Genomic DNA, 26422 nt, shown 5'->3' with positions numbered 1-26422 from the left:
GGCGTCTGTTGTGTTGTCTACTTGTCTTCCCCCACAAAGATGAGGCACATCTGGTGTCAGATATTTATTTATTGCATTACCCACAAAATCATGTTTTACTCCCTGTACATATGTTAAGGTTCTAGTTGTAGAATCTCTCTTTACACAAAGTAAACGTAAGTAAGAAAAGTCTATATAAACATTGAGGCATTTTTAAAAAGCTGTTCTCATAGTGTAATTTAAAAGTGAGAAAGGCACTAAGGCAGAACGTGTGCTTTATCAGTGACACAATATCAGTGACCTGAATATAATATACATGATTCATACTTTTATTTACCTACACCCTGATTTTCTCCAAAGAATTGATAATAATTACATTATTACATACAACTCGAGCAGTTATTGACAAAAATATGGTTTTGAAAACTACAGGCATTGAATTTTAAGGCCTTTAAAAATATATATATATATATAACAGTACCTTCATGTCACGTTCAAAATGTTGTATGAGACATAATGAGTAACTTTTGATAGCGCTGGTAAAATTAAATTTTTTTTCTTTACCCACATTCAATACAGAGTGTCAAAAGACAATAGATTGCACATAATTAAGACAGAACTTCTGTCCACGACTTCAAAAAAAGTAAGCCGCTAACGGAGCCTGAATTCAACTGATTTCATGCTGAGGGTGTGTTGATGAGTAGAGAACTTGCCCCTGCCAGCAGACAGCAGCTTCTCCCAGAACACTCAGTAAAAAGCCACAGACATGGGAGTACGGTCACATCCTGAGTTGAGCCATGAGGTTAGAAAGTGACGTGACACTGTCCCTAAGTTTGGAGTCTTCTTCCTTTCCCAGCGACACTCCGGCCAGACGCGTGGAACCGGCCGATCCCAAGATGCACGGCAGGCTGAGGAACACCTCTGCGCCGATACCACTCCAGCCCTAGAGCAAACAGAAAAAAACACTAATGGACCTGCAACATCTTGTATGATCAAGTATCCATGAAAAAAACTTTTTTGTTTTACCTCAGAGAATGGTGGCAGTGAATATGAGGCCATTTTCTGACCAAGATACTTGATAATGATACCTGAGCCAGTGTGGAGATGGAGTGGGTCTTCATCGTATTCTTCAGGATACTGTTGGTGATGTCAGCGATGGACAGGCCCACGGACCACGACCGCTGGCCTCGATTCTTCATGATCTCCAACGCTCTACAAATAAAGAAAAAATGTTCATAAGAAAGAAAAAAAATTCTAAACTTTAAAGCTACAGTGTGCTATTTTTATAATTTTCAGGCAGCATCTGGTGGCAAAGTGTCAAACCGCTACCAACTGACCAACCGACAGGGGACACTTTACGGTGGCGCACCGCTAATTCCATTTCCGGCAGTGCCGCAAATTCAACGCGAGTGACGCGTATCCTGGACTGTTTTGTGCAACAACCTTATTCAACAGGACGTAGCAAACATGGCGACTCGCACAGAGGTCGGGTCCACCTCATGTAACTATATTTAACTGATTCAAAGTTGCCGAAAAAACATTGGTTGTCGCAGGTGATTATACATATATGAACACATAGTAAAGGACAATATATTGAATTTTCTGTGAATAAGTTCTTCTAAATATTATACACTGTAGCTTTAAATTTAAATGTAGAAAGAATCCTGAGGTTTCTGTGATGTTACATTTTACATCCTGTGTCTGCAGTTTCAAGTGGATGCAGCTGCAAAGTCTCTATAGTTACCAGATTACACAATCTGAATCCCTCGTTTGTGTCAGTACCTGTCTAACAATGGTTTGGTAGTGCTGGATCCTGGGGCAATCTCTGGCTGCGCGCTGGCGCCCAGCCCGGTGTTACTCATCACGGCAACTGCAAGACAAAAAAACACTCGCAAGCTCGGTCGTGTGCGTCACTTAAGTTAAGTGGCCTTCATGAGGCCAGACCGGGGAGAATGGAAAAAGAACATACTCGCGACGAGCTGGTAGCGCAGCATTGCTGGCTGTGCAAAGAAGAGTCAAGATGAGCAAAAGAAACAAAACGAGTGAGAAGGGAACGAAGGATATCCGTGAGCAGTGTGTGGAAATGTTAGGTCACCACGACGACTAAGGCAGCACGAAATCTGCAGTACGTGTAAATATTTAATCGATCCCTTTTCTGGCTCACCTTTGTTGTCCGACAGTTCTCCGATGACCCAGGCTGCTTTGTGGATGTTAAGGTTAATATTCAGAGCGTGACCGAGTCGCTGGGAGTCCAGGTTACACCCCGCGCCAATCACCCGGGTGGGAGGTAAGCCACTCTGCCTCCAGGCCACATGGGTCATGATGTCCACTGTTTGGAGCGGGAGAGGGAGTTGACGGTGTGAGCGGGTTAACAAGCAAGAGCGAGCGGTCTGTCACAGTGTCTTTGGGCCACTGTCACCAACCTGGTTGTGAGGTGATGAGCATCACGGCGTTCGGGCTGAGCCTGGCCACATTTGGGATGATTCCTCTGTACAAGTCCACGTTGGTTTGCACCAGGCTCACGTACGACTGCTCGCTGCTCCACGCGTTGGCGGTCACCACGACAACTCTGGAGCCCGCAGACGCCGACAAATCTGAAAGGAGGAGAGTCGTCAGTAGTAATAGCCCTGCGCAAGTCTAACAACAAATCTGGCAGAGAGATATTGTCAAAGCTTAAAGCATTGTTGTTTCTAGCCACAGACACTGTGTTGACTCTCAATTAATCCCTAATGGTTAAATGTTTTTTTTCTTTTTACTTTGACGGGTTAAAGATCAGGATAGGGTCAGCTACAGAGCAGCAGCTGGTCGAATTCAGTTAATGTTTGCCGTCATAGAGGCGAGTCCTAAAGTACAATGCTACCTGTGAAAACAATGTGACATCAGCGATGACTCCGCCAAGAGCCAGTGTACTAGTGACAGTGCAGAAAGTGACGTACCTCTCGACACCTCAACCTTTGGCAGACTGAAAATCTCTAGATCTGTACCGCCGCCCTTGGTAGAACTCTCCGCAACATCGATGAAAACCAGTTTGTCCACTTCACACTGTGTGAAAATGAAAGGGGAAATGTGCCGTCAGCACTGGAATTCAAGAATCGGAAAATTTTAATATGAAGCAGGGAAAATTAACAATATCAGTCTAAATAACTGAATGATCCTATAAAAGGGTGGTTTACCTTTGCCAAAATGCTCATCGCAGAAGCCATTCCTAAATCTCCGCCCCCAACAACTGAGACTTTGTTGATCTGTTGATCGTGGTGTCTGATTCCACCTGAAATGGACACGGGGGTTAAATTAACAACGGCGAGTACTTATCGGATTTTTTGAGCCAACAGCAAAGCCGCGTTATCGAGTGAAGCACCATCATTGATCTGGAGATTAGAGACAAATGCCAGCAGCTCGTGGGGGTCTTTGGTGTCTCCCGTGGCCTTCGAGGACAGCGGAGGATCCTCCTCAAACTTGGCCGTCATCTCAGTCATGAGAACCACCACGGACGACTTGGGCTGTCACCGAGCAGAAAAGAAAACAGCAGCAAACCTGATGAGAACACCACAGAACCCCCCGAAAATGTTTTTACTCGGAGAGTATCACGCCTTACATAATCCCAGTTGTGTAGCCCCGGCAGATAGATCCGTCCCCTGGCGTCGACGTGCTTGCCCTCTCTGATGACCATGTCGTGTGTCGGCCTCAGGAGGCATATGGGAGGAGTGAAGGGGAAGGAGTCCATGAGCCACAGCTGGATGGGGAAGTTGTAGGAGCGGCCTGAGGGATAAAGATGGCACATGACATATTCACTGTGTTATTTCTCATCAGATCATGAGGCCTTCTCTAGAGTACTGAGTCAGCCTTACCGTCATACTTGACAGGGATGTTGCCGACTAGTTTCAGGAGATCCTTCTGGGTGCCGTCACTGAATGCTGAAAGTGGACATAGGACGGAGCAGTGAGCTCAAACACAATTGTGATGTAAACGAGTCAAGTGCCCCCGACCCGAGAGAGAAACCCACTGTATGTGCCGGTGGACGGTTTCATCCCAGAGTGGATTCGATGGATTTTCTGCAGCTCCTCAACAGCAACATCGTGGAATTTGTACTAATTGTCAAAGGAGGGAAAGAGAGAGACGTCAGTAGTTGACATATAAAAGCAGCTATTTTCTGATTTTGAGGTCATTTACACTTTATTTTTTAAAGCTGCAAAAGTGAATCGATTAGCAACCTACTACTTAATTAATCGGCAACTATTTTGATAAACGATTAAATCGGTTCAGGTAGTTGTCATGGGGGGAAAAAAGTCTACATTCTCTGATTTCAGCTTTTTAAATGTGAATATTTTCTGGTTTCTTTGCTCCTCTATGACAGTGAACTGAATATATTTGGTTTGTGGACAAATGCAAACATCATCTTGGTTTGAGACACACATTATTCAAATTTTGAACCAAACGACTAATCGATTAATCGAGAAAACAATCGACAGATTAATTGATTATAAAAAAAGAATCATTTAGCTGCAGCCTTATTTATTTTCACTCATTAAAATGAGATGTAGCCTCAACTGATACACTGGAAGAGCATCTTAATTTTTAGCTCATTGTTTTTGACAGCAGTAAGTCAAGACAACTTTGAATATCCATTGACCAACTTTAAAAAAAATAAGCATAAGCGATTAATCTGTCGATTATTTTTTTCTCAATTAATCGATTAGTTGTTTGGTCCATGAAATGTCATAAAAATTGTGAAAAATTAAGATTGTGTTTCCCAAATCCCAAGATGATGAATATATTCAGTTTACTGTCACAGGGGAGCAAGGAAATCAGAAAATATTCACATTTAAGAAGCTGAAATCATAAAAACTGCTCAAACCGATTAATCGATTACTCAGATAGTTGTCGATTGATTTAGTAATCGATTACTAATCAATTAACCGTTGCAGCTCTAATTTCTGTCACTGCGTTAATAACTAGCTTTGGCCTGAATTAAAAATCTGTCCCCTCAGCGGCTTGTTGTGCTTCGATGTTTTAAATTGCTGCAGTGATTCTCACTTGAGTCCAGAACACGTGAGAGTGACGGAGCTTGTTGATCCAGTTGAGTGACGGGCAGCTGTCAGCGGCTAACGTGGACTAGCCCGCTTAGCTCGTTGGAAAAACAGACTTCAACGCTGAAGCTTGTCAACACGGAACTCACCCTGGAGAGGATCCGCTGGATGTTCTCTGAGCCGAGGTCCATCTATGTGAGCGGAACAGAAACAAAAGGGGGAAGCCGGTTGTGTCTCGGGGAGTTTATCCTCCTCCCGGTTAATTCACCTCACAACTTTCAGGACGTCAGCTCCTCCGGTCACTTCCGCAAACTTTCACGAGTGGCCAGGGAAGCGAAGAGGCGGGCCCCGCCCACACAGCGCGTCAGCTACGGCAAGCCGAGCGGGACGAGAGTAAACGCGAACAACAACATTGGACTTTGTTAACGTGACTTACTGCTGTTATTTGATCAGCAGGCTTTGGCTACAAACAATCTGTCGTTACGTTTTGTTTCCCCTGAAGAAAATTAATAACCTTTAAAAAAACGAATGCAACACAATTTATGGCAAGAAAGAAAAAATTAATTGCTTTCACTGAAAAACAAAAAATCAAGTGACATTTCTGTAGATTGCAAATTCTTTATATATATATATCACTAAGATTGTCATTTTCTGAGACAACATTGATGTAAAACTTAAGACATTTAAATAAAAACCTTTTATGCAACCGCTGCTTCTCAAATCTTTTAAAAGAGAAACACACGACACGTTAATATTTTCTGCATATTCAAACTGAAGTTTGTTTGGAAAAATAAGCAATAAACATCTTGTGCTCAAAAAGAGTACATTTTCCCCATTTGGCATTGTTAGTCTAAAAGAAAGAAAAACAAAAAGGAATCACACTCTTCCATATTAATATTTCTCTTTGCAGCCCAGTTCCCTTTAAGGAATAAGGCCTGCTGACAAAATAAAGCCTGCATAGCAAATAATACAGATGGAAAATATGAGAACTTTTCATTATAGCCTTGTCGACCCTAATGCCTGAATGATTTGAGTACGTCTTTGACCTCGTCGGTTTGTCTCTGAATGAAATTCTTCTTCTCGTTTCCTCTTGAGACCATGTCACTCCACTCAAGTTTTTCGTTTGAACAGTGGAAACAAATAATCAGACCGACAGCAAACGGACGCAGGGGTGAACATAGTCGCTGGGCTTCATGTGTTGAGATGGCAGACCTACTGCTCCATGTCTCCAGATACACAGGAAGGTTGTTTTTTTAAATTAATTTATTCATTCATTCAGGGTGCTTCAGTCCTTTTTTGTCCGCTTGGTTTTCCTTTTCAGCTCCTCTTCCTCTCTTTTCTCCTCCTCCAGATCTTCTTGCACAGCCAGTCTCAGGCTAAAGTAAGAAGGCACAGGAAGAAAATAATGTTACATAAAGAAGGTAAACAGTGACGCTTTCATGACAGAAAGTACATAAGTGGTGTTAAAGACGCTGTGGTTCACTTTCAGTTCATTTTAACTTTACCTCCTGGCCTCTTCTTTCTGCAAATCTTTCCAGCTGCTCTCCATGAACTTGAGTGCATAGTCGCTCTCCTCCTTGTATCTGAGCAGTTGAAAGCAAACACAGTTTTTACACATAGCATATTGAATGAGAATAAAACTGGACTATTGTATATTATCAATTACAATATATTGGGAAAACACACATACTTGTTTCGATCGTAGCCAAAAATTTCCTTTATGTGCCTGGAAATTTCCTCTGGTTCGTCACCTTCGTCATCAATGAAATCCTCCATTTCGGAGTCATACTCATCTTCCTCATCTTCCAATTTCCTCTTGTAGGCGGATGTGATTGGTGGCAACATTGTACCTGGATAATGGATACAGAAACGCATATTTAATGAGCGTTGACCTTTTGCTACCAAACATACAGCACAAAGAGGACGTTTGGTCTTTCTTAGGGAGTTAATCAGAAAGAAAACTCAGATATTGCCATGGACTCAAACCTCTTCAGATAGATCAGCAACTACCTCTCAAACATACGGCAGTGTATAAAAGTGACATATTATCATTTTTATAATAATGGTCCATGTGCTGGAATTGTAGAGTAGGCTGACATTTGTCACACTGATACAGATGGACAAGTTGGAAAAAATTTGGCTAGAGTTTTCAGAATAATAATAATCTTCGTATATTTTATATACTTCATTTGTTATTTTGTTGTATTTAACCATCTGCTATTACTATCTACATCTACTATTACAATTTCATATCTCCGTTTTCTTGCAAGAAAGTCAACGCCGCTGAAATGATTTTTGGTTTATCTGTGTTATAATCGCGTCTGCTCTCTGACCCAGGAGTAACGGCAAAAGCTGCTGAGTGCTGCTGAAATGCTTCGTCAGTTTGGCAAACAAACTCTTTGCCCTGTCGTACTGACCATGTTGATTCAGACCATTTACAAAAAACTTCAGCAGCTGTTTATAAATCGGTCTAAGTAATATTTGTATTGTATTGATTGTGTTATACTATTAATTCAAACACTTAATAGCCACATTGAACCTGATCCTGTTTTAACTGTACTGGGAACCTCACATTCCACATTTGTATTGAAGATAAGTAGCAGCTACACGCACGCACGCACGGGCGCGCGCACGCGCGCACACACACACACACACACACACACACACACACACACACACACACTAACTGTGTTCTCATGTCCTACATCTTGAATCCCTTCTTTAATAAAACAAAAAAATTATATTGACATAATAAATTTCTGTTAAAACATGCATTGTGTTTTATGATGTTCATTGTAATGCCTTCAAATATGGAGCAAGTCATTAATATCCTATGTATGTCTAATGCTACACTATGAAATCACACAATTGGCATATGACACCATGCACATGAGCTCTTTGAACATTGAATTAATATCATACAATATTAATGCAGTCATTGAGTTATTTCACATTAAACACAGTGAACGTTCAGAAGCAGAGCAGATATCATCTCATAGTATCAATGCTCATAAGTTACGGGCACTATTTTTAGTTGATTTGGTTAAAACAAGGAACTATATATGCAAGTACAAAGAGCCTTCTTTTATCAGTCTCATTTTGACCTTCCTTGAACACATTTGCTGAAGTCAATGTTTGTCTTCATTTCACCTGTGTCCTTACACATGCGTTCTTCAACTTGTTTTCTCCCAATGATCTGTAGTTTAATGTTTTTTCAATTTCAGTATCATAATTGTTATTTTCTGTTTAAGCCTGGTTAGAACTCCCATCTGTCTGAAACTTGACAATTTGCAACACTGTGCGGTACAACTCAAGGTTCACCCTCACTCACCCTGGTTAAAAAATCCACGTCTTTAGTAATATCGTATTATTCATTTCTCTGGTTCTTACCTGGTGGTCTGTTCATCATAGGTCTTTGTGGCATGCCTGGTCTGGGTGGCATGCCTGGTCTGGGTTGCATGCCTGGTCTGGGTTGCATGCCTGGTCTCTGTGGCATTCCAGGTCTCTGTGGCATTCCCGGCCGAGGAGGGACCCCTGGTCTGGCTCCACCAACATTCTTGGATGAGATGGTCTCCGACACTACGGTGCACTTTGGTCTCCCGGGCCCTGATCCAATTATGCCAGTCGATCTTCCGGGTACTGGTCCCCCATTACCCGGTCGACCACCTCCGGTCCCTGGGGGTCGGGGTCCGTTACCTCCAGGGTGACCCTGCAGACCACTCCCACCAGGCCTGGCCTGTGGGGCACCACCTTTCGCCTGCAATGTACCTCCAGGCCTCGGCTGAGGTTGGCTCCCTGCCTTAGGAGGGCCGCCTGATGAATTTCTCACCATTGAATTACCACTTGATTTAACTGCAGAATTATTTCCAGTCCTTAGTGGTTCCCCTCGTCCAGACTTGTTGCCTCCGACTGCAGCCCCCTGTTTCAACGAACTACCCTGACTGGGTCTGGTCTGTTGGGAGGTCCCATGTTGGGATTTTTGGCCCGTCACAGATGTCCCAGGAGGCCTAGGCCCCGGTTTACCTGAAGCTCTACTTTGGAGTGATGATGAGCTTTCTTTTTTGTAGTTAAGGTCACTTGAGGTGCTGGATTTGTGGCTAGATGAGGTCTTAGGGGCCCCTTGTTTGACTGAAACCTGAGATGATGTAGTTTTCGAAAGAACTTTACCATTTGTGGCAGCAGATGAACTAGTCATACTAGTCTTGGATCTGTCTCTATCGCTGTGCGATGCCTTGGGTCTCTCTCTCTCTCTGTCGCTAACGGAGGACTTAGAAGAAGAGTGGCCTCTATTGCTTTGCTTCCCTGACCCACTGGGCAGACTATGTTTTTCTATCGAGTTCTTTTGCGGTTTACAGTTCTTCTGCTCCTTCTCTACAGTGCTCGTCCTTATCGAACTAGAGCTGGACTGAGACTTCCCATCTCTTTCTCGCTCTGCTTTGGAGTCTTTGTTTTTGTCAGGTCTCTTAGCGTTGCGCTCCATCTCTAGTTCCCTTATCTCATCAGCTGTGCGGAGTCTCTCGTCCTTTTTCGCTACCTTGGGTTTCAGATCGACCGGCTCAAACTGCTTCTTCTCCGCCAATTTCAGTAACTCTGCAAAGTTCATGGGAGGTGGAGCAGGCTTGGGTGTTTTGGAGGAGGACTTGCTACCACCACCGCTGCTGCTGCTACTGCGCCCACTAACACCCGTGGTCTTCCCTGGTCTCAGGGGCTCCGGCTCCGGCTCCGGCTCCGAATCAGTCTGTTCGTACTCAAAGTTATCCTCGTCCTCCGGGTCAACCGAGTGATTCCTGAATCCTTCGGCGTTCATCGACCTCTCCTCCTCCATCTCCTGCTTCGATCGCCGCTTCTTCGGGAGCTCCACCATCGGGACGCCGTTGTAGCCTTTGAAATTGTCCTTGGTTCGGGACGCCATCGCTCTCGCTTTGCGGTCCGACTTGAGCTCAACCCTCTTGGCGAGTAGTACGTCCTTCTGTTTCCTCATTTGTATTTCTGTGGGGGGTAGAAGCACATTAAAAGAATCAGTTAATTAATGTGAGGGGAAAGCAAAGTCCGATTAACTTGATTTTGTTCACAGTACCTTTCTTTTTGCTGTCAGTTTGTTGCTTCTTCAGAAGCGCCTGCACCGCAGCGGGGTTGACTCCTTTAGACCTCGGGTCCTTTTTGGGGGGTCCAGCTTGCAGACTGTATCTCTTCTGTTACAGGGAGGGACAGACACCGGTTACACACAGTTCTCTTCACTACTAATATCTATTAGTGGGCGGGGCAATGTAATAATTATCTAGCTATGTCAATCTAAGGCTCATCCCCACTGATCGGTTTATATAATAAAAAAAAGAAACGTGGCAGTCACACTTTTGTAGACGTCTTCATAGCCTCGTGTCGCGAGGGTTGGAGTTAGCAGCTAGCAACGTTGTCCTATCACCACTGAGGGATGAGCTGGCATTCGAGCGTCTACACGAGTGCCCGCAAATCGCTCTCGTTTGACTCTTTGGACAGTTCGGTCTGAGCTGCAATGAGCTCGAGGGGTCGCTCGTCGACATACCTGCACGTTGCCGTGGCCCTGGTTCTGCGAGGCCATGTCCAACACGTTGTCAAAGTCCATCATGTTGGCAGCAGGTGATGGAAGCTAACTGCCCGAGAGCGAATCGAGCGCAGCTGCCAGCCAGGAGAGCCGGCCGACCGACCGACCTCACCGCCGGCTGTTTGTCTCCAAAGAACAGGTGAACCAGGTGAAGGATTGTTTAACAAACTGGCTCTGAGGTCGTAGAAGGGAGAAGAAGAAAAAAAAACACAGGGGAGAAGGAAAAGTGTCCAACCGACCAGTCGACGCTGCCTTACGTTAGCACATGCTAGCCACGTTAGCTAACCTTACGTTTGCCAACAATAGCCGACCAAGAAGCCTTCAAAAAAAACGAAAAAATGCCCCGGATATAACACACCATATTCAGCTGGTGTCCATCGCAGCAGTGGTGTGATTCACGGCCGCTCGGGGTGAAACTGTAAAAGTTCAGCCATGACAAATCGCCGAGCGTCGGCTAGAGGTAGAACAAACCAAACTAACGGCTAGCGAGATGGGAAATATTAAAGAGCTCAGAGAGCAACGCGAGGAAGCGAGAATACTCACCGTCGTGAACTTCCGTCGTTGTGAGAGCACGAAGAGTCCACTTTACACATCAAAGTATGCTCAGTAATAGGTCATATGTTACCATTTATATTTTAAAATTAGGAATAAACATATGTTGTTCAAAATTATACTCGTTTAATCTTTTATAAGTGAGAAAATGCTGATATCAGCGTGGAAACTAGTATTTTGGCATAAACGAAACGATTATTGGGTAGATTACAGACAGTGTTTTTAATACATACACCCATACATTATTTAAACATATTTTACATATTTGTTATGCACGTGCATACCAGGACGGCTTCATGGACGTGTTCTATTACGATGGTGCCGCCAATCCTCTTATCCCCATGCCAATTCATGGCTAGAGAGGGGGGTGAACTATCTTGATAGATGATCAAGTAGGAATAGGTTGGACAGGTTCGGCCGGAAGTGGATTTTGGTTTCAAAATTTAACATTAGTGAAATTAAAAATCAATGGAATGAATCAATTTGAGTCGATACGAACGTTTAGCATGTGGAAATATATATACATTAAACACGGTGAAAAAATAAAAAGGGGTTATTCCCAGAAAGTCGTGAAAACCCGTTTAGTTTAAAACAGAATGTGGGTCATCAGTGACAGACAGGAGGCATTTTGCTGACTTCATGTTTATTCACGGTGGTTTCCCCCGTTATGACCCTATTCACTTATAAATAATGTATTTGCTTTTAGTACTTCCGCTTTTCGTTACACGGTTCCCTTACGCAATGTCCGTCCGAAACAATATTGACATTTGTAGACCACGCGGTGGCGCTACAATTGTGATTATTGCACGTATCTAGAATACTCTACAAATTCAATGCGAGGCGTCACCAAAACTATTTACTTAACTGAAGTTGTAAATAAACCGTCCTCCTGTATCCAACATTATTTGAGAGAAAAAGAGCATCAGTTCTAACAGCAAAACGTAAGCCTGCTTGGCTTTTTATTTTTATTTATACATTATATTGCATATTTCCCACAAAGTGCAGCATTTTAATGTTGTTAGTTGATGTGGTAGTCATTTCGAAAACTTAATGTACTGTGTCAGTACAATGGAACATATATTCATAAAATGTAGTATCATAAACTTGCCTCAATACATCTAAACTTTATCCAAGCGTGAGAGCCACCAGACAAAACTGCTGCTAGAACACACAACACACAATTCACAACAAACCTGTTACTTCTTGCACACAATAATCACTACTGTCGTCACCATCCTCTGTACTTGTATCTATATCATCCTGTGCGATATATACATACATAACCACTGCACACTTAAGCCTTCACAAGGCAATACTTGCTCTCTTGTATAAAAAGGTATATACATCTTTTAAAGCTATATACTCACTATAGTTTTTCTTTCTATTTACATTGTATATTTTGCCTTTTGACTCTTGCTGCTGCTGTAAGTGAGTTTCCCTGGCGTGGGATTATTTTATCTTATCATAATACTTGTGTGAAGTATGGTGTATTCTCTTTGTACATCTTTATGATTTAAAAAAAATGTCCTAGATACTTAAAAGCTAACAGCCTAATACCACATGATTATACTCAAACTAACTTCCATACAAAATTCCATTGAGTTCTGTATAATCATATTTTTAGTAACACCACAAACACTCCAATCTGAGGAGCAGTCTTCTATTCCTGCCATGCGGATTTTTTTTTTTTTAGCAGGTTTATTAATTTGATTTTAGATTAGATTAGATTAGCCTTTCAATTTCTCGGGAAATTTCTCGTGGGTAATAAAGAGAGCACAGCGTCACATCAGCACCCAGTCATTACACATATACGTTCAACTACAGCAAACAGCAAACTACAGTTAATATAATAGTGGTGGAGGATAAGTTGCTCAAAGTGAAGGGAAATGAAAGGAGACCCACACATTAGCCTGCTCGATATTTTAACAGAGCAACATTACGATCTCATATATAAATTTTAATGGTGATTTCATAATCTGACCCATCGACACTGATCTGTCGACGCACAATTTAATTTTTTTTAAAAAGAAGCTAAGAGACAAACGACATCCTTCGTCTCTGTAGAATGTAAATAAAGGCCATCTGCTCCGACAAGTAAACAGCAGGACTGACTCCTCCCAGCGGGGGCGTCGCCCTGCCGTCTCGGCCCCGCCCCCCGCCACTCTCCGCTCCAATTGGTCAACGAGCGGCAAAGCCCGCGTCACGGCTGTGCGCTCGGCTCCTGCCGGACGTCGGACCGCCCACCGGAGAGAGAACAAAAACAATCCGCATCCACTGACACTTCCACTCAAAAACACGGGGGGGGGGGGGACCTGAACCCGAATTTTTGTTTATCATATCGACACCGCCAAGGGAGACATGGTTTCTCCGGTGACAGTGGTGAGTAGCCATCGGCATCTTTTCACATCCCGAACAGGAACAACAGTGGCGGCTAGTTTAGCTGCGCGACAACACTTCTGCTGATGGAATTCACCGATCTGCTTTGTGATGTTTCTGACGTGAGATGTGATGCACAGACTGCGTCGAGTCACCGAGGCAGCTCCTACTGTCTCATGTGTGTTATCGTTCATCTGTTGTCATGCTTTGTCTTGTTTGGCCGAATGTAAGATGTGAGCCGAGGTTGTCCGGCAACTCCTTCGTCAGTTCGCACCGAGCATCTTCTTTGTGTCCGGGGGAAGATCAAAGCAGGAACTTCACATTTGTGTTATTCATTTGTTTTTTTTAATGTGCAGCCGTTTCTTTGACATGTATAGTAACAGTACTGTAGCACATATGTACAGTAACAGTACTATAGTATACATGTACAGTAACAGTACTATAGTATACATGTACAGTAACAGGACTGTAGCACATATGTACAGTAACAGTACTATAGTATACATGTACAGTAACAGGACTGTAGTACATATGTACAGTAACAGTACTATAGTACACATGTACAGTAACAGTGCTGTAGTAGACATGTACAGTACTGTAGTGGATATGTACAGTAACTGTACTGTAGTAGACATGTGCTGTAGTAGACATGTACAGTACTGTAGTGGACATGTACAGTAACTGTACTGTAGTAGACATTTGCTGTAGTAGACATGTACAGTGCTGTAGTACATAGTAACAGTACTGTAGTACATAGTAACAGTACTGTACTGTCGTACCGGCGACTGTTCACTCTGATCCTCCTCCGTGTTCCACGTACTGAAAGACGTTTCCACAGATTTCCAAAGGCGACCCCCTGACAAAAAAGAAACCCTGTCATGTGACGACCTTTCTTTTTTTCTTCCTTTTGTGGCTGTTTCCCCCCCCCCCCCCTTTCCTGTAGCCTCCTAATACGCATGCGCCGAGCAGTGGTCTTCTTTCTTTTCATCTTATTTTGCAGCACAGACTCTATTGTTTGGCCCATACATTCGCTCCACAATTGACCAAAGTGCCACTGCGGGAAAATGAGCACTTTGTATATCTCACAGCTACATAAATAATTCATCCCTCCCTCGCCATCCTCTTACTTTGACTGGGTCGCTATGAAATTTGACCCCATGTGCAATGGGCAAAAGAGGATGGTGCGGTGTAACTTGGCCTGCGGTCAACCCTGGTGTGTGACTGCTGCGAGACGAGTCCGTGTGTGGAGAGAAATGTTCTGCCACGCACACTCGGTTGCCTGAGCAATGGACGGCGATGCTGTGCGAGACCTAACTATCTATATAAATCAAGGTTTAAGGGGCACGGTAGTCCGTCTCCGTCCAGTTGAACTTTAAAGAAAAGCAATGAAAAGCCGAGCAAAAAACATCTCCTTTGATGATCGTCATGGTTGACCACCAACAAACAAAACAGCTACTGTCATATTATATTCTGCTCTTATATTACTGTACATATACTGTGTATACCCTACTGCACAGTACTCCATACTTTACTATATATATATATTTATATTTATATATCTGTCTATACTGTTTCATTACAGTGACATACTCTGCACTTTACTAGTGCTTTTTGCACTTCTGGTTAGACACTAACTGCATTTCGTTGTCTCTCTACTTGGACTCTGCACAATGACATTAAAGTTGCATCTACGTAAATCTAAATCTAAATTCCTTTTGATTGACCTTATTTTTCCTACCCTGTACTTTTTTCTCAGAATATTTTATCATCCGTTATTATTTACATTCACTGAGAAACTTCGTAATAACTAAAACACATCATAGGCTGCTATGAATCCACTATTACAGCTACGTTGTGAGCAGCTGTATTTAGTCCTTAATGCTTAAGGTTTTAATGAACACCGGCACACTACGTCACGTGGTGAACAGATTATTGTGCTCAAGGGGAAATGTATCAACCTTTGTCCTTTTGCAGATGACGCAGAAATGGCCACACTCGGGGAACATTCAGTCCAGGACAAACTCTCCTCAACTCATGTGTCTTATGCACTCGCTGTGAATTACCTGCTGTAGCACAGAGATACAGCTTCACTTGGCTTTCTGGATCTATTGTTGAGGCATCGTGCAATTATATGTTTGTCAGACAGAAGTATGTATATAAAGCAGAGCATATACATTATGTTACACAAGGTATTCTGTTCTGGGTATTTATTGTATTTACTGCCTGTCCCGAACTGACCTCATGTTATCCTTGGCAGTTAAAGCAGCTGTAGGATGGAGGGGAAACAGTGTGGTGTTAGTGTGTGTGTGTGTGTGCCGCCGCGTAGAAATAACATTGTCATATGACTCACATGCCAGCTGCTGTCGTCGCCGCCAGGGCTATATTCATGTTACAGTTCACCTCTGCCAAATTAAGTACACTACAGTTACAGGTTCTTTAATATGTTTCCGTGTATCGCGTTTCTGACACTCTGCTTTCGCATTACCCAGAATGGCTGAATGGATGTCGCCCTGGCTGGCTGTTGTTCGGTGCTTCAAAGCAATGCTTTTGTTGGTCCGTGCAGAAGCATCAGTGGCCCCCGACAGCTGCTGGAACTGTGTCGTGTGTGATGAAAACGACCACATCGACCGTTTCCTAAACTAGTGCCTGACAAAAAACAACAATATTCTGACACGAGTCATTATCGTAATTTAGGTTGAAGTATTAAATACATTTTTTTTATTGAACATGAAACTAGATTGAGGCCTATTTGTAATTGACCCACTCCTAGAGGTTTCAGTCCGGGTGATGGTTTCCAGATAGATTTCAAATGGTATAGCTCTTGTATGCTGCGCAGTGTGATTTCCTATGCTGTTTTAGCGCCGTCTCTCTCTCCAAGTAACTCTTGTTGTTTAGATGCAGCGAGTGAACATGACAAACAATGGAGAGGGAAACTGCAAATTATGGCTCAAATGCTACATGAATAGGACCAAAGGGTATGGGAATGTCTGGCTTTCTCCCTGGAATCTATGTTCATCCTCCAAGCCTTTTCACTAAACACGGATCACACACACACACACACACACACACACAAACAGTCTAATAATAATAATCAAATTTGGCCATGGATGGTTGAGTCTAAATATCAACGGGCCTCGGCCTGCAGATTTCAGGCAAAGCGTTGCACTTTATTTAAGAATAGATGGGCCTTATGTGTGTAATACTGATGCTCAGAGCCATCCCTGAATCTCAACATATAATATATATATATATAGGAGAGTGCTGCCAGGGTTGTCTGCTGTGCTTAGCTGGCACAGCATTTGACCTTAATGGAATAAAGAGACTCCGCGTACTTTAATCTCTATCTATGTCTCCATTTGTTTTATGAAGGCCAGGCAAAGTACCTAATGGAGACAAGAGTTCATTAGTTCACATTATACACCTATAGCCACAATGCCACTTTGTGTCTGTAAGAGACGGACAGCGTCTTAAATGGACATGAAGGCAGAAGGCTCATCTAATTTTAGACGCTGGGCTCGAGCGATGGGGGCGATCGCTCGTTCTGCCATTTTGGTGGGAAGCTGCAAATATCTGAAACTGCCCTTTTAGTTGTGTAAGATACAGTTCATGAGAAAAAATGAAATTACGGTTGTGTACAAATATGGCATGTGTCAGAAATAAACCATGTTGTTCACTAACACCGGCAGTAATCTATCTAAAAGTGCTTTATGATAAAGAGAAGCAAAGTAACATCAATATTTCTTGTGTAATAATTGCAGTTAAGACACTGAGGAATAAGCAGGGGGCAGAGTGACACGAGCACTAGAAATGAAATGAAAAAAAAATTACTGGTGTGTTTTTTGGAATGGTATTCCTCAGGTTTGGAGGCATAGTTGAAAATAAAGCGTCTAACTTTTGGCTCTGAACATTTGCCAAACCCCTCAGCTCTGAGTGAACGTGAGGGCACTGTGCATGAAGAATGTCTGTATTCTTGGCCCGTCCTGAGTCATTTAAGAGCTCCATCCAGTCAGATCTACGGTAGTTCAGAGGGATGCACATCCCCGTACGGACGGTCTCTCTACAAAGCGTGATTTAAAGTTAAAATCATGTGGGTTTCGTGTGGACGTGCTCGTGACCATGTGTGAACCTGTGTGTGAAGCCGCTGTTGTGTTCCTCCTGTGCTCTGCGTCGGCCCCGCCATGTACTGTACAGCAGGGAAGGTTTAAGGCCACTCGAACACTGAGCCTGATCCCGTACTGTAATGTGGCCTGCTGTTTTATTGAGCAGTTGGGCAACCGAGGGCCTCCCCCTTTCCCCCCTCCCTCCACACGAGCATAAACCCGTATGAACCAGAGTGACCCCTTCCTTTTCTCTCACCTCCTCCTTTCCTCACCCCCCTCCGTCCCCCGACTCACTTGTCCTCTCCTTAATCCGGCTGTCGTCTGAATGCTAGTAACCCCATCTCATGCTCGCCGCCCTGCCTCACTTCCCCATGCTTCCTCCAGCTTTCCCCCCTTCTCACCGCAGAATACTTCTGGCGAGGCGAGCAGGAGGAATCTGGGATATCAAACAGCAGCTCTTGCAAAGTGTTTTCGCCCCTTATCCTGTTGCACTATGACCCCATCTTTGCCCTCGTCGTCCTGTGTCCTCCTCATCTCTCCTCCAGTGATCTCAGCTCTAGTTCCCTCTCCTCATTTCCCAGCTCAACCTTTCATTCCTCCCCCCTTTCAGTCCCATGGGGGCCGTGACAGTAATTCTCAGAAAGCCTTTCCGCCGAGTTTTCTCCGGAACGATCACCCACCTATGGTTCTGGAATGACCCCGTTGGCCTCCTCTGTTGGGGCAGAAAGAAATACGTCTGGAAAACACAGTTGGGAGGGAGGAATTTGAGACTTGAATGTGCTGCACGGGTCCCAAGGGCACGAGATTCAGAGAAAAGGATAAAGCAGAAAGAGAAACATAAAGGGAGCAAGGGCACAAAAAAAAAAGAAGAAGAAAAGGAAGGGTTACTTGAAGTCAAAGGAAAAGCATGTAAGCTTTTTTGCATTTCCCTTTGTGCTTGATGTTTCTGCTTAAGCCACAAGATACGCGCATGTCTGACTCTGTGGTGTAAACTAGCGACCACACAAAGCCTGAAGACTGTTCCAGTCCTAACAGGAACCAGCCTCCTAAATAGGGAGAAGTACTTGAACTTTAATGCTTAGAGATACTCTACCTCAAATCTACAACGTGTTGACTGTTCTGAGGTTTTTGCTTCCTCTGATACATTTCATGGCTTCTGCCTTTAGATAAAAGACCCTTTTAATGAATCTAGTTTACGACAGCGAGACAAAGGTATCACTGTTCAGACCCTTGCAATAAAATAACCGTGTGACAATGACTCGGTTGACAATGTATATATTTCCTCTGCTTCCAGGTCAAGAGTGAAGGCCCAAAGCTGGTGCCGTTCTTCAAGGCAACGTGCGTCTACTTTGTCCTGTGGCTGCCCACCTCCAGCCCATCCTGGTTCAGCGCCCTCATCAAATGTCTCCCCATCTTCTGCCTGTGGGTCTTTTTACTGGCGCACGGCTTCAGCTTCCTCGGCGCTCACTCCAGCGCCCGCAAGATCCTGGCCGGCCTCATCTTCTCGGCTCTGGGCGATGCCTTTCTCATCTGGCAGGAGCAGGGCTACTTCGTCCACGGTGAGCAGGAGTCCCCCACACACTGAGTCACATAGGTGCAGTTGTGTCATCTGCAGGACTAGTTTTGGCCATGATTGCTACTGGTAACGCACCAGGTACTGTCATGGTAAGTTAAATGGGGCAGGAAGTATAAGTTGGGTAGACAAACCTTTAGGTGGGCCAACCTTACATGAAAAATGAAAACAAAGGCAAATAGCAGAATTATCACCAAACTGTCCATTTTAAACAGTAATCATTGTTTGCAGACATACTTCCTGGTTCAACTTTGACCTGTATTTACTGTGGAACGACATATTACTGAGTTTTTGAGAATTGTTTGATTGTGTGACTGCTGATGGGTTTTTTTGCCCTGTTGGACTTGTTGTTATATCATTTGTTTTCCCAGACCTCCTAAAATGACTTTGTCATAACCAATCAAAACACTGGCCAAAACTACAACTGCAAGAGCCATGTTCAATTGAAACTCAATGATCCTTTAATTCCTTATGAATTAGGTAACTTATCCGGAGGGGCTTGTATACAAAAATAGAAATGTTTGCAGAGGGACACAGCAGGAGAATCTCCGGAGAATTCACAGCCAGCAAGCGAGCGGGCATGTTGGTGACCGTAAACAAAAACACAGACATCATAGAATGCTCCGGAGATCATCCTGCTGTTGTGAACGCAGCTGACTCGGACAATCTCCTGCTGCGTTCGTCATAATGTAAACGGCAAACTCCGGAGGATATCCCGATGCAATTCTGCAGACATTGTCTGGATTCCGTGTCTGAAAACAGCTATCGATAGATAGAATACCACTGTATGTAAATTGAAATTTATATTTAATCACTTATATCTTACAGGCCTCCTGATGTTTGCCATCACCCACATCCTCTACTCATCTGCCTTTGGGATGAAGCCTGTTAACGTCCGTGCTGGCCTCGTGATCACCGCCGTGTCCTCTCTGAGCTACATGCTGCTGTACCCCTACCTGTCCGGCCCCTTCACCTACCTCGTGGCCGTCTACATCGCCCTGATCGGCTTCATGGCCTGGAGGGCCATCGCAGGCCTGCAGCGTGCCAACGATGTGTGGACCTGGACCAAGCTGTCCGCCTGCCTGGGCGCCGTGCTCTTCATGGTCTCCGACCTCACCATCGCCGTCAACAAGTTCTGCTTCCCCGTGCCCCACTCGCGCGCCATCATCATGGCCACCTACTACGCCGCGCAGATGCTGATAGCGCTGTCGGCCGTCGAGTGCCAGGATGCGGAGATTGCCAGGAAGAGAATATGAGGTACCACGGTGGTCTCCGCAGAGAGGCTGGCGGCCAATTCCACAAAATCGAGCCCCAAGTGATCATGGACACATCCCACTGCCAGATCCCACAACCCCTCAGCCCTCCATCTTAGTGTGGTGCTCCCACACAGCTGTTACCATGGCGACTGGCCCACCACAGTCTTCACATGACTATCACCTTACTACACCTCCACTATATTATTATTATTATTATTATTAGTCTCACACCTGTCTTCTGACCACGACGACAGGGTAGTATTATCTTCAGCCTCTCCCGACAACAGTCCTACCTGCTTCCTCCGATTCTCGAATAATCTGTCTCTCAACCTGATTACGACGGAGACACGTGCAGTTATATTAACCCTGCTATATATAGAGAGTATTACTTTTCACCGTTATGTTTTAATTTAAGAGGAGCGTGCCACTGGGGACCTTCAAGGAGTGTGTGTGCGTGCGCGTGTGTGTGTTTGTGAGAGAGCAATTCTATGTATGTGTTGCAGGCGTGCGTGCGTGCGTGCGTGTGTGTGTGTGTGTGTGTGTGTGTGTGTGTGTGGGTGTGTGTGTGTGCGCGCATTTATGTGTGTTTGATTAACACCTTTACCTCGCTTTCCACACAGTCTCATCACATACAACACACACATGTATTTTAGGAGGTCCAATAACACATCTTATTTTCTATCTCTTTTTTACTGACTTTCCCATGTTCCGTCTCCGTTGTTCCGTGTTCCCCTGAATCGAGGGTGCTATTCCTTAAGTCGTGGAGCATATCCACACCTGTTTTTTTTTGTCTTATCTGCAGTCACTATCCATTTCCTTAACAACAACAGCAGCAGCAACAACAACCACCACCCTGCCTTTTGTTCACCCCACCGCTTAACATTTTATACCCAGTCTCTCTAGTTGTGCAGGAGAAGAAGTAAGGCAATGAGGGGGAAAAGGGCAGGCAGGGGAAGTGCGACAACCGCTGCGTATCGTAGCTTCGGTGTGATCTTAGAGGAGATGTGGAGGTTGTTTCGTGGAAGCGCGACTCTTCCTGTCGAGTGTTATCAACACTGTCCCCGCCGTCGCGTAGAGAACACAGTGACCACTGTGGTCGTGGCCAACTGAACACACTGTGCATCCCCTCTTTTAGAGCGTGAATTCTTTCAGTGGTCGTGTCCGCACACCTGACACCTAGAGCTCCCGCTGGGTTGCTTATTGAAAAAGTTGACGGGGCTCTTACTGCTGCTCTCGTTCAGCCTAACCCATGTTGTCATTGGCCTATTGAGACTGAAACGAAAGGACTGTGTTGCTGCAGGCTGGAATCTTCTTTTTTTTGTTTATCAACCCAAGTGTGTGTCTCATTCTCAGAATGGAGTCACTCACTCATGCCCATTGCCCCGGGGCAGAAAAACAGACATGGAGGGAGATGGCTTCTCATGTGATGGAACAGTTAACTCATTAATCCCAATAATTCTGTCTCACAGGGCACTTAATCAGTTTTAATCCGGCAAAATCCACCGGAGGTAATCCCCGACGGGCTGCCTTACATTTTCTTTTATCTCTGACACATTTCCCCCTTTCGCCTTCCCTTTTCATTTTTTACTTCCCAACATTTTAAGTGTCATACTAAATTTTTAAGAGATATTCTGTCCTCGTATGCATGTCGTATATGCATGTTTTGACTGTGTGTGTGTGTGTGTGTGAGAGTTTGTTGCCTTTGTTTTATCCGTTCGGTGAACATCTGTGTGTGTGTGTGTGTGTGTGTGTGTGATTGCGACCAGTCAAAACCAACTCAAGGCCAGAAATGCTGTGAGCCATCATAGTTCGTGTGGAGTACACAGACTGCTGGATATCATTCATGTATTCCCTCCACATCCCTTCGCCTCTTTTATGTGTTTCACAGCATGCCCTGAATAACTTATGTGCTGTCATTTAGTATTTGAATGGGTAGTTTCAAACTTAGGGGATATATATCCTTCATATTTCCACAGCTGAGCATTTCCACATGCTGAACACGCTCCCTCTTGATTGTGTCACTAGTTCGAGTATTTGTCACTTTCCGATTAATACCGCAAGAACATCAATTTCAAAATGCACACCAGCAGTTTAAAGTATTTCTCCCTCACAAAAAGTAAACAAGGGGACAGTTTTTTTTTTTCTATGTCTAATGGTTCAGGCCACAAACTGCGGTCTATAAAACGTACGCGCATGGAAAAGAAAAGATCTGTGTTAACGGTTCCCTCTGCTGGGTCAATGACCCCTGGAGCTGTCGGTGACTCACCCGCATATGCTGAAAAGACACAATCAAATCTTTATTCATGCATCACATCAGCCACCACGACAGGTCTGCAGGCAGACTGCGGTGTTGACACTCGTCACCGTGTCAGACCGCGTGGTTATTCTTGACGGCCGCTGTGCCTGTTGGTTCCTCAATCCCCCTTTCTGGCGTGTCAGCGCAATGTATTTCTGCTTTGTCAATCGACGTTTCGTCAGTCTAAAGTCCGTCTGTGGGACCAGCCGCTCGTCTTCCGTTCCGTTCCTCCCAGCACTGCGTTGCAAAGACACACTCTGCAGTACTTGTCCGGCGCTCATGCTAAAGCACTCGACCGACAGAGTCATCAACAATGAAAGCCTTGCGTCGGTCTTAAATCGTGGTTCAGTGGCGTACGAAAACCCAGAGGGGGACGACGAGGTCGAGTCAAGCAGTCTGACTTGTCCTTACTATGTGGGCAATTTGTGTGAGCACTTCTTTCTTTGTCCTCCGCCACTTAAAGCCTCCTGACTTTTGTTCATGCGGTCCAATGGCCGCAAGCCAAAAGAAAAGGCTTAACTTTGAAGCATTTCTGGGATTATTTTGTACCTCCCAACCCCCACTTTGGAAAAATCTCACTTTTTTATGAGGGCGATAGATGTGCGGAAGCTTGTAAGGCAAGTGATAAACTCCGGCCACAAATCGAGCCACAAAGCCAGAATGTTATTATGCCTATATGTGGAGGATTTACTCTTCAAAAGCCACTGTGTCTCCTCAATTGTTTCCCTCCCTCATTTGACTTGGGGCACAGAAAACCAAGGCCAAAAGCACAATAGAAAACCGAACTCATCTCTCCGAGCGGAGCTGAGTTAGAATTAGAGCCCCCTCGTGTGTCATACTACCTTTTGTCTAGCGGCAGGCCAAGATGTCCCCTCGTTGGTGCTGGAGGGGTTTTCGGGGCCTTCCACTCAGGAAGGCGGTTAATGTCGACGGATACTGTCGCTGGAATTAGGTGAGGGGGGTGAAATATGACCCATAGGGGGAAGACTCCCTTTCCATCTGGCGCCGCTATAGCTGCCATCCTGCCCCCCCCCCCCCCCCCCCCCCCCTCACAGATGGCAGGCCAGCAGGCCTGCATCACTTTACCTCGGCCTGTCAACAGCCCTGTTGTTCTGGGCTTTGTGCGTGCAGACAAAGGCCACCTGGGAGATCTGCGGGAGGCCGGTGTGGTGTGGCCTGCGCCGCAATCGACGAGCCGGAACCGGTAGCTGAAGGGGGCCCGTGGTTTCACTCGCTCCTCCGAAATAAGTCGGCGTCCAAAACACCGAATCCGTAAAGCTCGCACAGCTTCGCTCGCCGATGGAAAAGCGCACGCACTACACTACCCAGGTGCTTTTATTACTACGACTGACAGTCAACACCCAACATCAGTATGAGCTCCTGAGGAGTTCGTAAAGTATCCTGTCCTCTCCACTGTGCGCTGCACCTCTCTGAAACCCAGAGTGAGGCCAGTCAATCTCTCATTTGAAAGTGGTCAGTGTTCGTGTGCTGTAGTTTCTCTTTAAGCATATGCCCGTCTTTCCTTTTTATTCTCCATTTAAGAGATTCAAATGGAAGAAGAGTTGGTAAGACAGTTTTTATCTTTGCTGGTATGAGCACAAGAAAGAATCAGCATTTTTTCTTCTTTTAAAGGCATTGATTGCTGTTTAAGTGTTACGAACCCCTTAAGAAGTGTTATCGTTTTATTTAAAGTTAAGTTTAAAAAAAAAAAAAAAGAAGCCCAAAATGTGTTTTTATCTTTTATTTGCGTGTCACTGTGGGAAAAAGCTGGGGTTCATTTTCCACAAATATCCACTGTTGATTTTTTTCGAGGGCCCATTAAGATGCATTGTTTCTTGAACATGTTTTGAAAATTCCCTGATCCACTTTAACCTTGTTGTCCTCGATTTACACTTTGTGATTTATTTCTTCCACGACTGTAGAGATGAAATAGTTTCTTTGCTGTAGTGAAACTGCTATGAATGTGAATATCTATTGGAGAAATAAATGCAAAACGCAATTGCAATGCAACGTCAGCACAGTTTGCCCTTTGGTTTCTTCTTTCTTCTTCTGTTACGCATTTGTTTGTTTATCCTTGAATCGAAAGGCACCACATTTGAAAATGTCTGCTGGTATTTATAACAGTTTGGTGTTTTGCGTTTCTACAGAAGCTGTTTTGCCCTCCGCAGCTAAAGAGCCGTCAAGGCAGAACGGGGCTGGAGGACAACGGAGGACTCTGTTCTCGTAACTGCTGCACTCTATTGTCTGGCAGAGGTGGAAAATGTGCTTTCAACTGCCTTTAACCCCGTGGAAACGCATTCAAACTGGCACTAGCTCTCTCTCTCTTCCTTCTTCTCTGGTTTATGCTTCTTTATCTCTTATCTAGAAAGAAAGAAAGAAAGAACACACACACACACACACACACACACACCACACACACACACACACACACACCACACACACACACACACACACACACACACACACACCACACACACACACACACACACACACACACACACACACACACACACACACACACACACACACACACACAGAGTTTATTCCTGTAGGATCTGTGCCAGTTCGCTCCCAGTGTGTTTCTTTCACCCGCAGCCGGGGTCCTGCCATCAAAGAGCTCCAGTCTTCTGTGAAAACGAGGCATCTCCTGGAACGGCCCTTTGGTGAAATCTGATCAAATAAATGCAGAATCTCCAAATGAATGAAAGAAGAGAAACAAATGAAAGCGGCACAATATTTCTATGCTCAGGTTGTGTATTTGTAGAATAAATGGGTGTTTCATCCTGTATCACTTTGAAATTTGAATGCTTTGCAAAAAAAAAAAAAAACGTCACGGAAACTGATTCAACACCCCATAGTGTTCAGTTCCCCTTTGGTGCAGGAGTCTTTAGTTCCTGTCAAATACCTAGATTGGCTATTCAGGCCTTTACTCCACACTACTTCCGCCTTATTGTGCTTCAGCCGAGCGGTGAAGAGGCGGAAGGTACCAGTGACGTCGGTTCAGTGCGAGTCGCTGATTGGTTGATTTGAACCTGGCAAAGGGATTCTGCCGGTCCCTCGGTGGCTCTGTAGAAATGGGGTTCTGTGGGAGCCAGCATTGTGACGTCAGGGAGAAGAGGGGTGGTCATGTGTCCGTCTGGCAGCTCAGCATCGGACCACACTCGACCCTCTCAGGATGTAGCAGACCACTCGGGGACGGAGACGCTGTCGCACGGAAGCCATCGCGCATATTGCAGATGGAAAGACACTTTTTTTGTTTTGATTCTAGACATTGGATTTGAAATGAACAATCAGAGTGAGGTTAAAATGGACTTTCAGGATCAAAAGGTTCAAATAAAATTTGATAGCACAATTATATTATATATATATATCATATTGGATGAGCAATGTTGAGTCCTACACAACTCTGTCCAACTGAGCAAAAAGTTCCCGAAAAACACCGACATCGGGAAAGAGTCAGACCTTAAAAGGAACTGCAACCGAATATTAAATATAACTGCTTTCTTTTTTTCAGATTTAAAAACTGTTTGACAAAAGGGCCCCAGCACCTACACAACTCCTCTGATGTGGACGATAACGCCCTAGAAGCTGGGGGTCAACACCTTGACCTCTTTGTTTCATTTCAAACACAATAATATATTGCATTGCAGAGAAAATAAGGAACAAATGCGTCACACACTAA

The 26422-nt window shown here is 44.5% G+C and overlaps 3 protein-coding genes across 3 annotated transcripts; 1 reads left to right on the top strand and 2 right to left on the bottom strand.

Moving 5' to 3' along the window:
- Positions 1 to 51: 51 nt before the first annotated feature.
- On the bottom strand, positions 52 to 5322 carry uevld (UEV and lactate/malate dehyrogenase domains). The gene is made up of 12 exons (XM_035643222.2): positions 5156 to 5322; positions 3983 to 4067; positions 3828 to 3893; positions 3575 to 3738; positions 3338 to 3479; positions 3153 to 3247; positions 2916 to 3021; positions 2403 to 2573; positions 2144 to 2308; positions 1762 to 1849; positions 1068 to 1191; positions 52 to 922 (listed from the first exon to the last, which is right to left on the bottom strand). The coding sequence occupies exons 1-12, from the start codon at positions 5195 to 5197 to the stop codon at positions 758 to 760; spliced, it is 1413 nt and encodes a 470-aa protein (XP_035499115.1). The 5' UTR covers positions 5198 to 5322; the 3' UTR covers positions 52 to 757.
- A 288-nt stretch (positions 5323 to 5610) lies between these two features.
- On the bottom strand, positions 5611 to 11097 carry spty2d1 (SPT2 chromatin protein domain containing 1). Its single transcript, XM_035643221.2, has 6 exons — positions 10549 to 11097; positions 10084 to 10198; positions 8397 to 9995; positions 6697 to 6856; positions 6512 to 6589; positions 5611 to 6382 (listed from the first exon to the last, which is right to left on the bottom strand). Exons 1-6 carry the CDS (start codon positions 10609 to 10611, stop codon positions 6292 to 6294), a joined length of 2106 nt encoding a protein of 701 aa, XP_035499114.2. The 5' UTR covers positions 10612 to 11097; the 3' UTR covers positions 5611 to 6291.
- Positions 11098 to 13361: 2264 nt separating this feature from the next.
- Positions 13362 to 24755, top strand: tmem86a (transmembrane protein 86A). Its single transcript, XM_035642596.2, has 3 exons — positions 13362 to 13518; positions 18910 to 19174; positions 20017 to 24755. Exons 1-3 carry the CDS (start codon positions 13498 to 13500, stop codon positions 20442 to 20444), a joined length of 714 nt encoding a protein of 237 aa, XP_035498489.1. The 5' UTR covers positions 13362 to 13497; the 3' UTR covers positions 20445 to 24755.
- The last annotated feature ends 1667 nt before the right edge of the window (positions 24756 to 26422 follow it).

This window comes from Scophthalmus maximus, chromosome 7 (assembly GCF_022379125.1).
Source record: "Scophthalmus maximus strain ysfricsl-2021 chromosome 7, ASM2237912v1, whole genome shotgun sequence".
NCBI classification, from domain to species: domain Eukaryota; kingdom Metazoa; phylum Chordata; class Actinopteri; order Pleuronectiformes; family Scophthalmidae; genus Scophthalmus; species Scophthalmus maximus.
The sequence above is the reverse complement of the archived record's forward strand: the minus strand, read 5'-3'. Positions and strand labels throughout refer to the sequence as shown.

What these genes read in the sequence shown, in the direction of transcription:
- tmem86a (XM_035642596.2), top strand. Translation starts at nt 13,498, where the DNA reads ATGGTTTCTCCGGTGACAGTG. An exon ending in TGGTTTCTCCGGTGACAGTG is followed by an intron (nt 13,519 to 18,909) that starts GTGAGTAGCCAT and finishes CTCTGCTTCCAG; the next exon opens with GTCAAGAGTGAAGGCCCAAA. An exon ending in GCAGGGCTACTTCGTCCACG is followed by an intron (nt 19,175 to 20,016) that starts GTGAGCAGGAGT and finishes TATATCTTACAG; the next exon opens with GCCTCCTGATGTTTGCCATC.
- uevld (XM_035643222.2), bottom strand. Translation starts at nt 5,197, where the DNA reads ATGGACCTCGGCTCAGAGAACATCCAGCGGATCCTCTCCAGG. An exon ending in CATCCCTGTCAAGTATGACG is followed by an intron (nt 3,739 to 3,827) that starts GTAAGGCTGACT and finishes TTTATCCCTCAG; the next exon opens with GCCGCTCCTACAACTTCCCC. An exon ending in CCATCTCCACACTGGCTCAG is followed by an intron (nt 923 to 1,067) that starts GTATCATTATCA and finishes TGTTTGCTCTAG; the next exon opens with GGCTGGAGTGGTATCGGCGC.
- spty2d1 (XM_035643221.2), bottom strand. Translation starts at nt 10,611, where the DNA reads ATGATGGACTTTGACAACGTGTTGGACATGGCCTCGCAGAACCAGGGC. An exon ending in AGGGCCACGGCAACGTGCAG is followed by an intron (nt 10,199 to 10,548) that starts GTATGTCGACGA and finishes TCCCTGTAACAG; the next exon opens with AAGAGATACAGTCTGCAAGC. An exon ending in CAGAAAGAAGAGGCCAGGAG is followed by an intron (nt 6,383 to 6,511) that starts GTAAAGTTAAAA and finishes TTCTTACTTTAG; the next exon opens with CCTGAGACTGGCTGTGCAAG.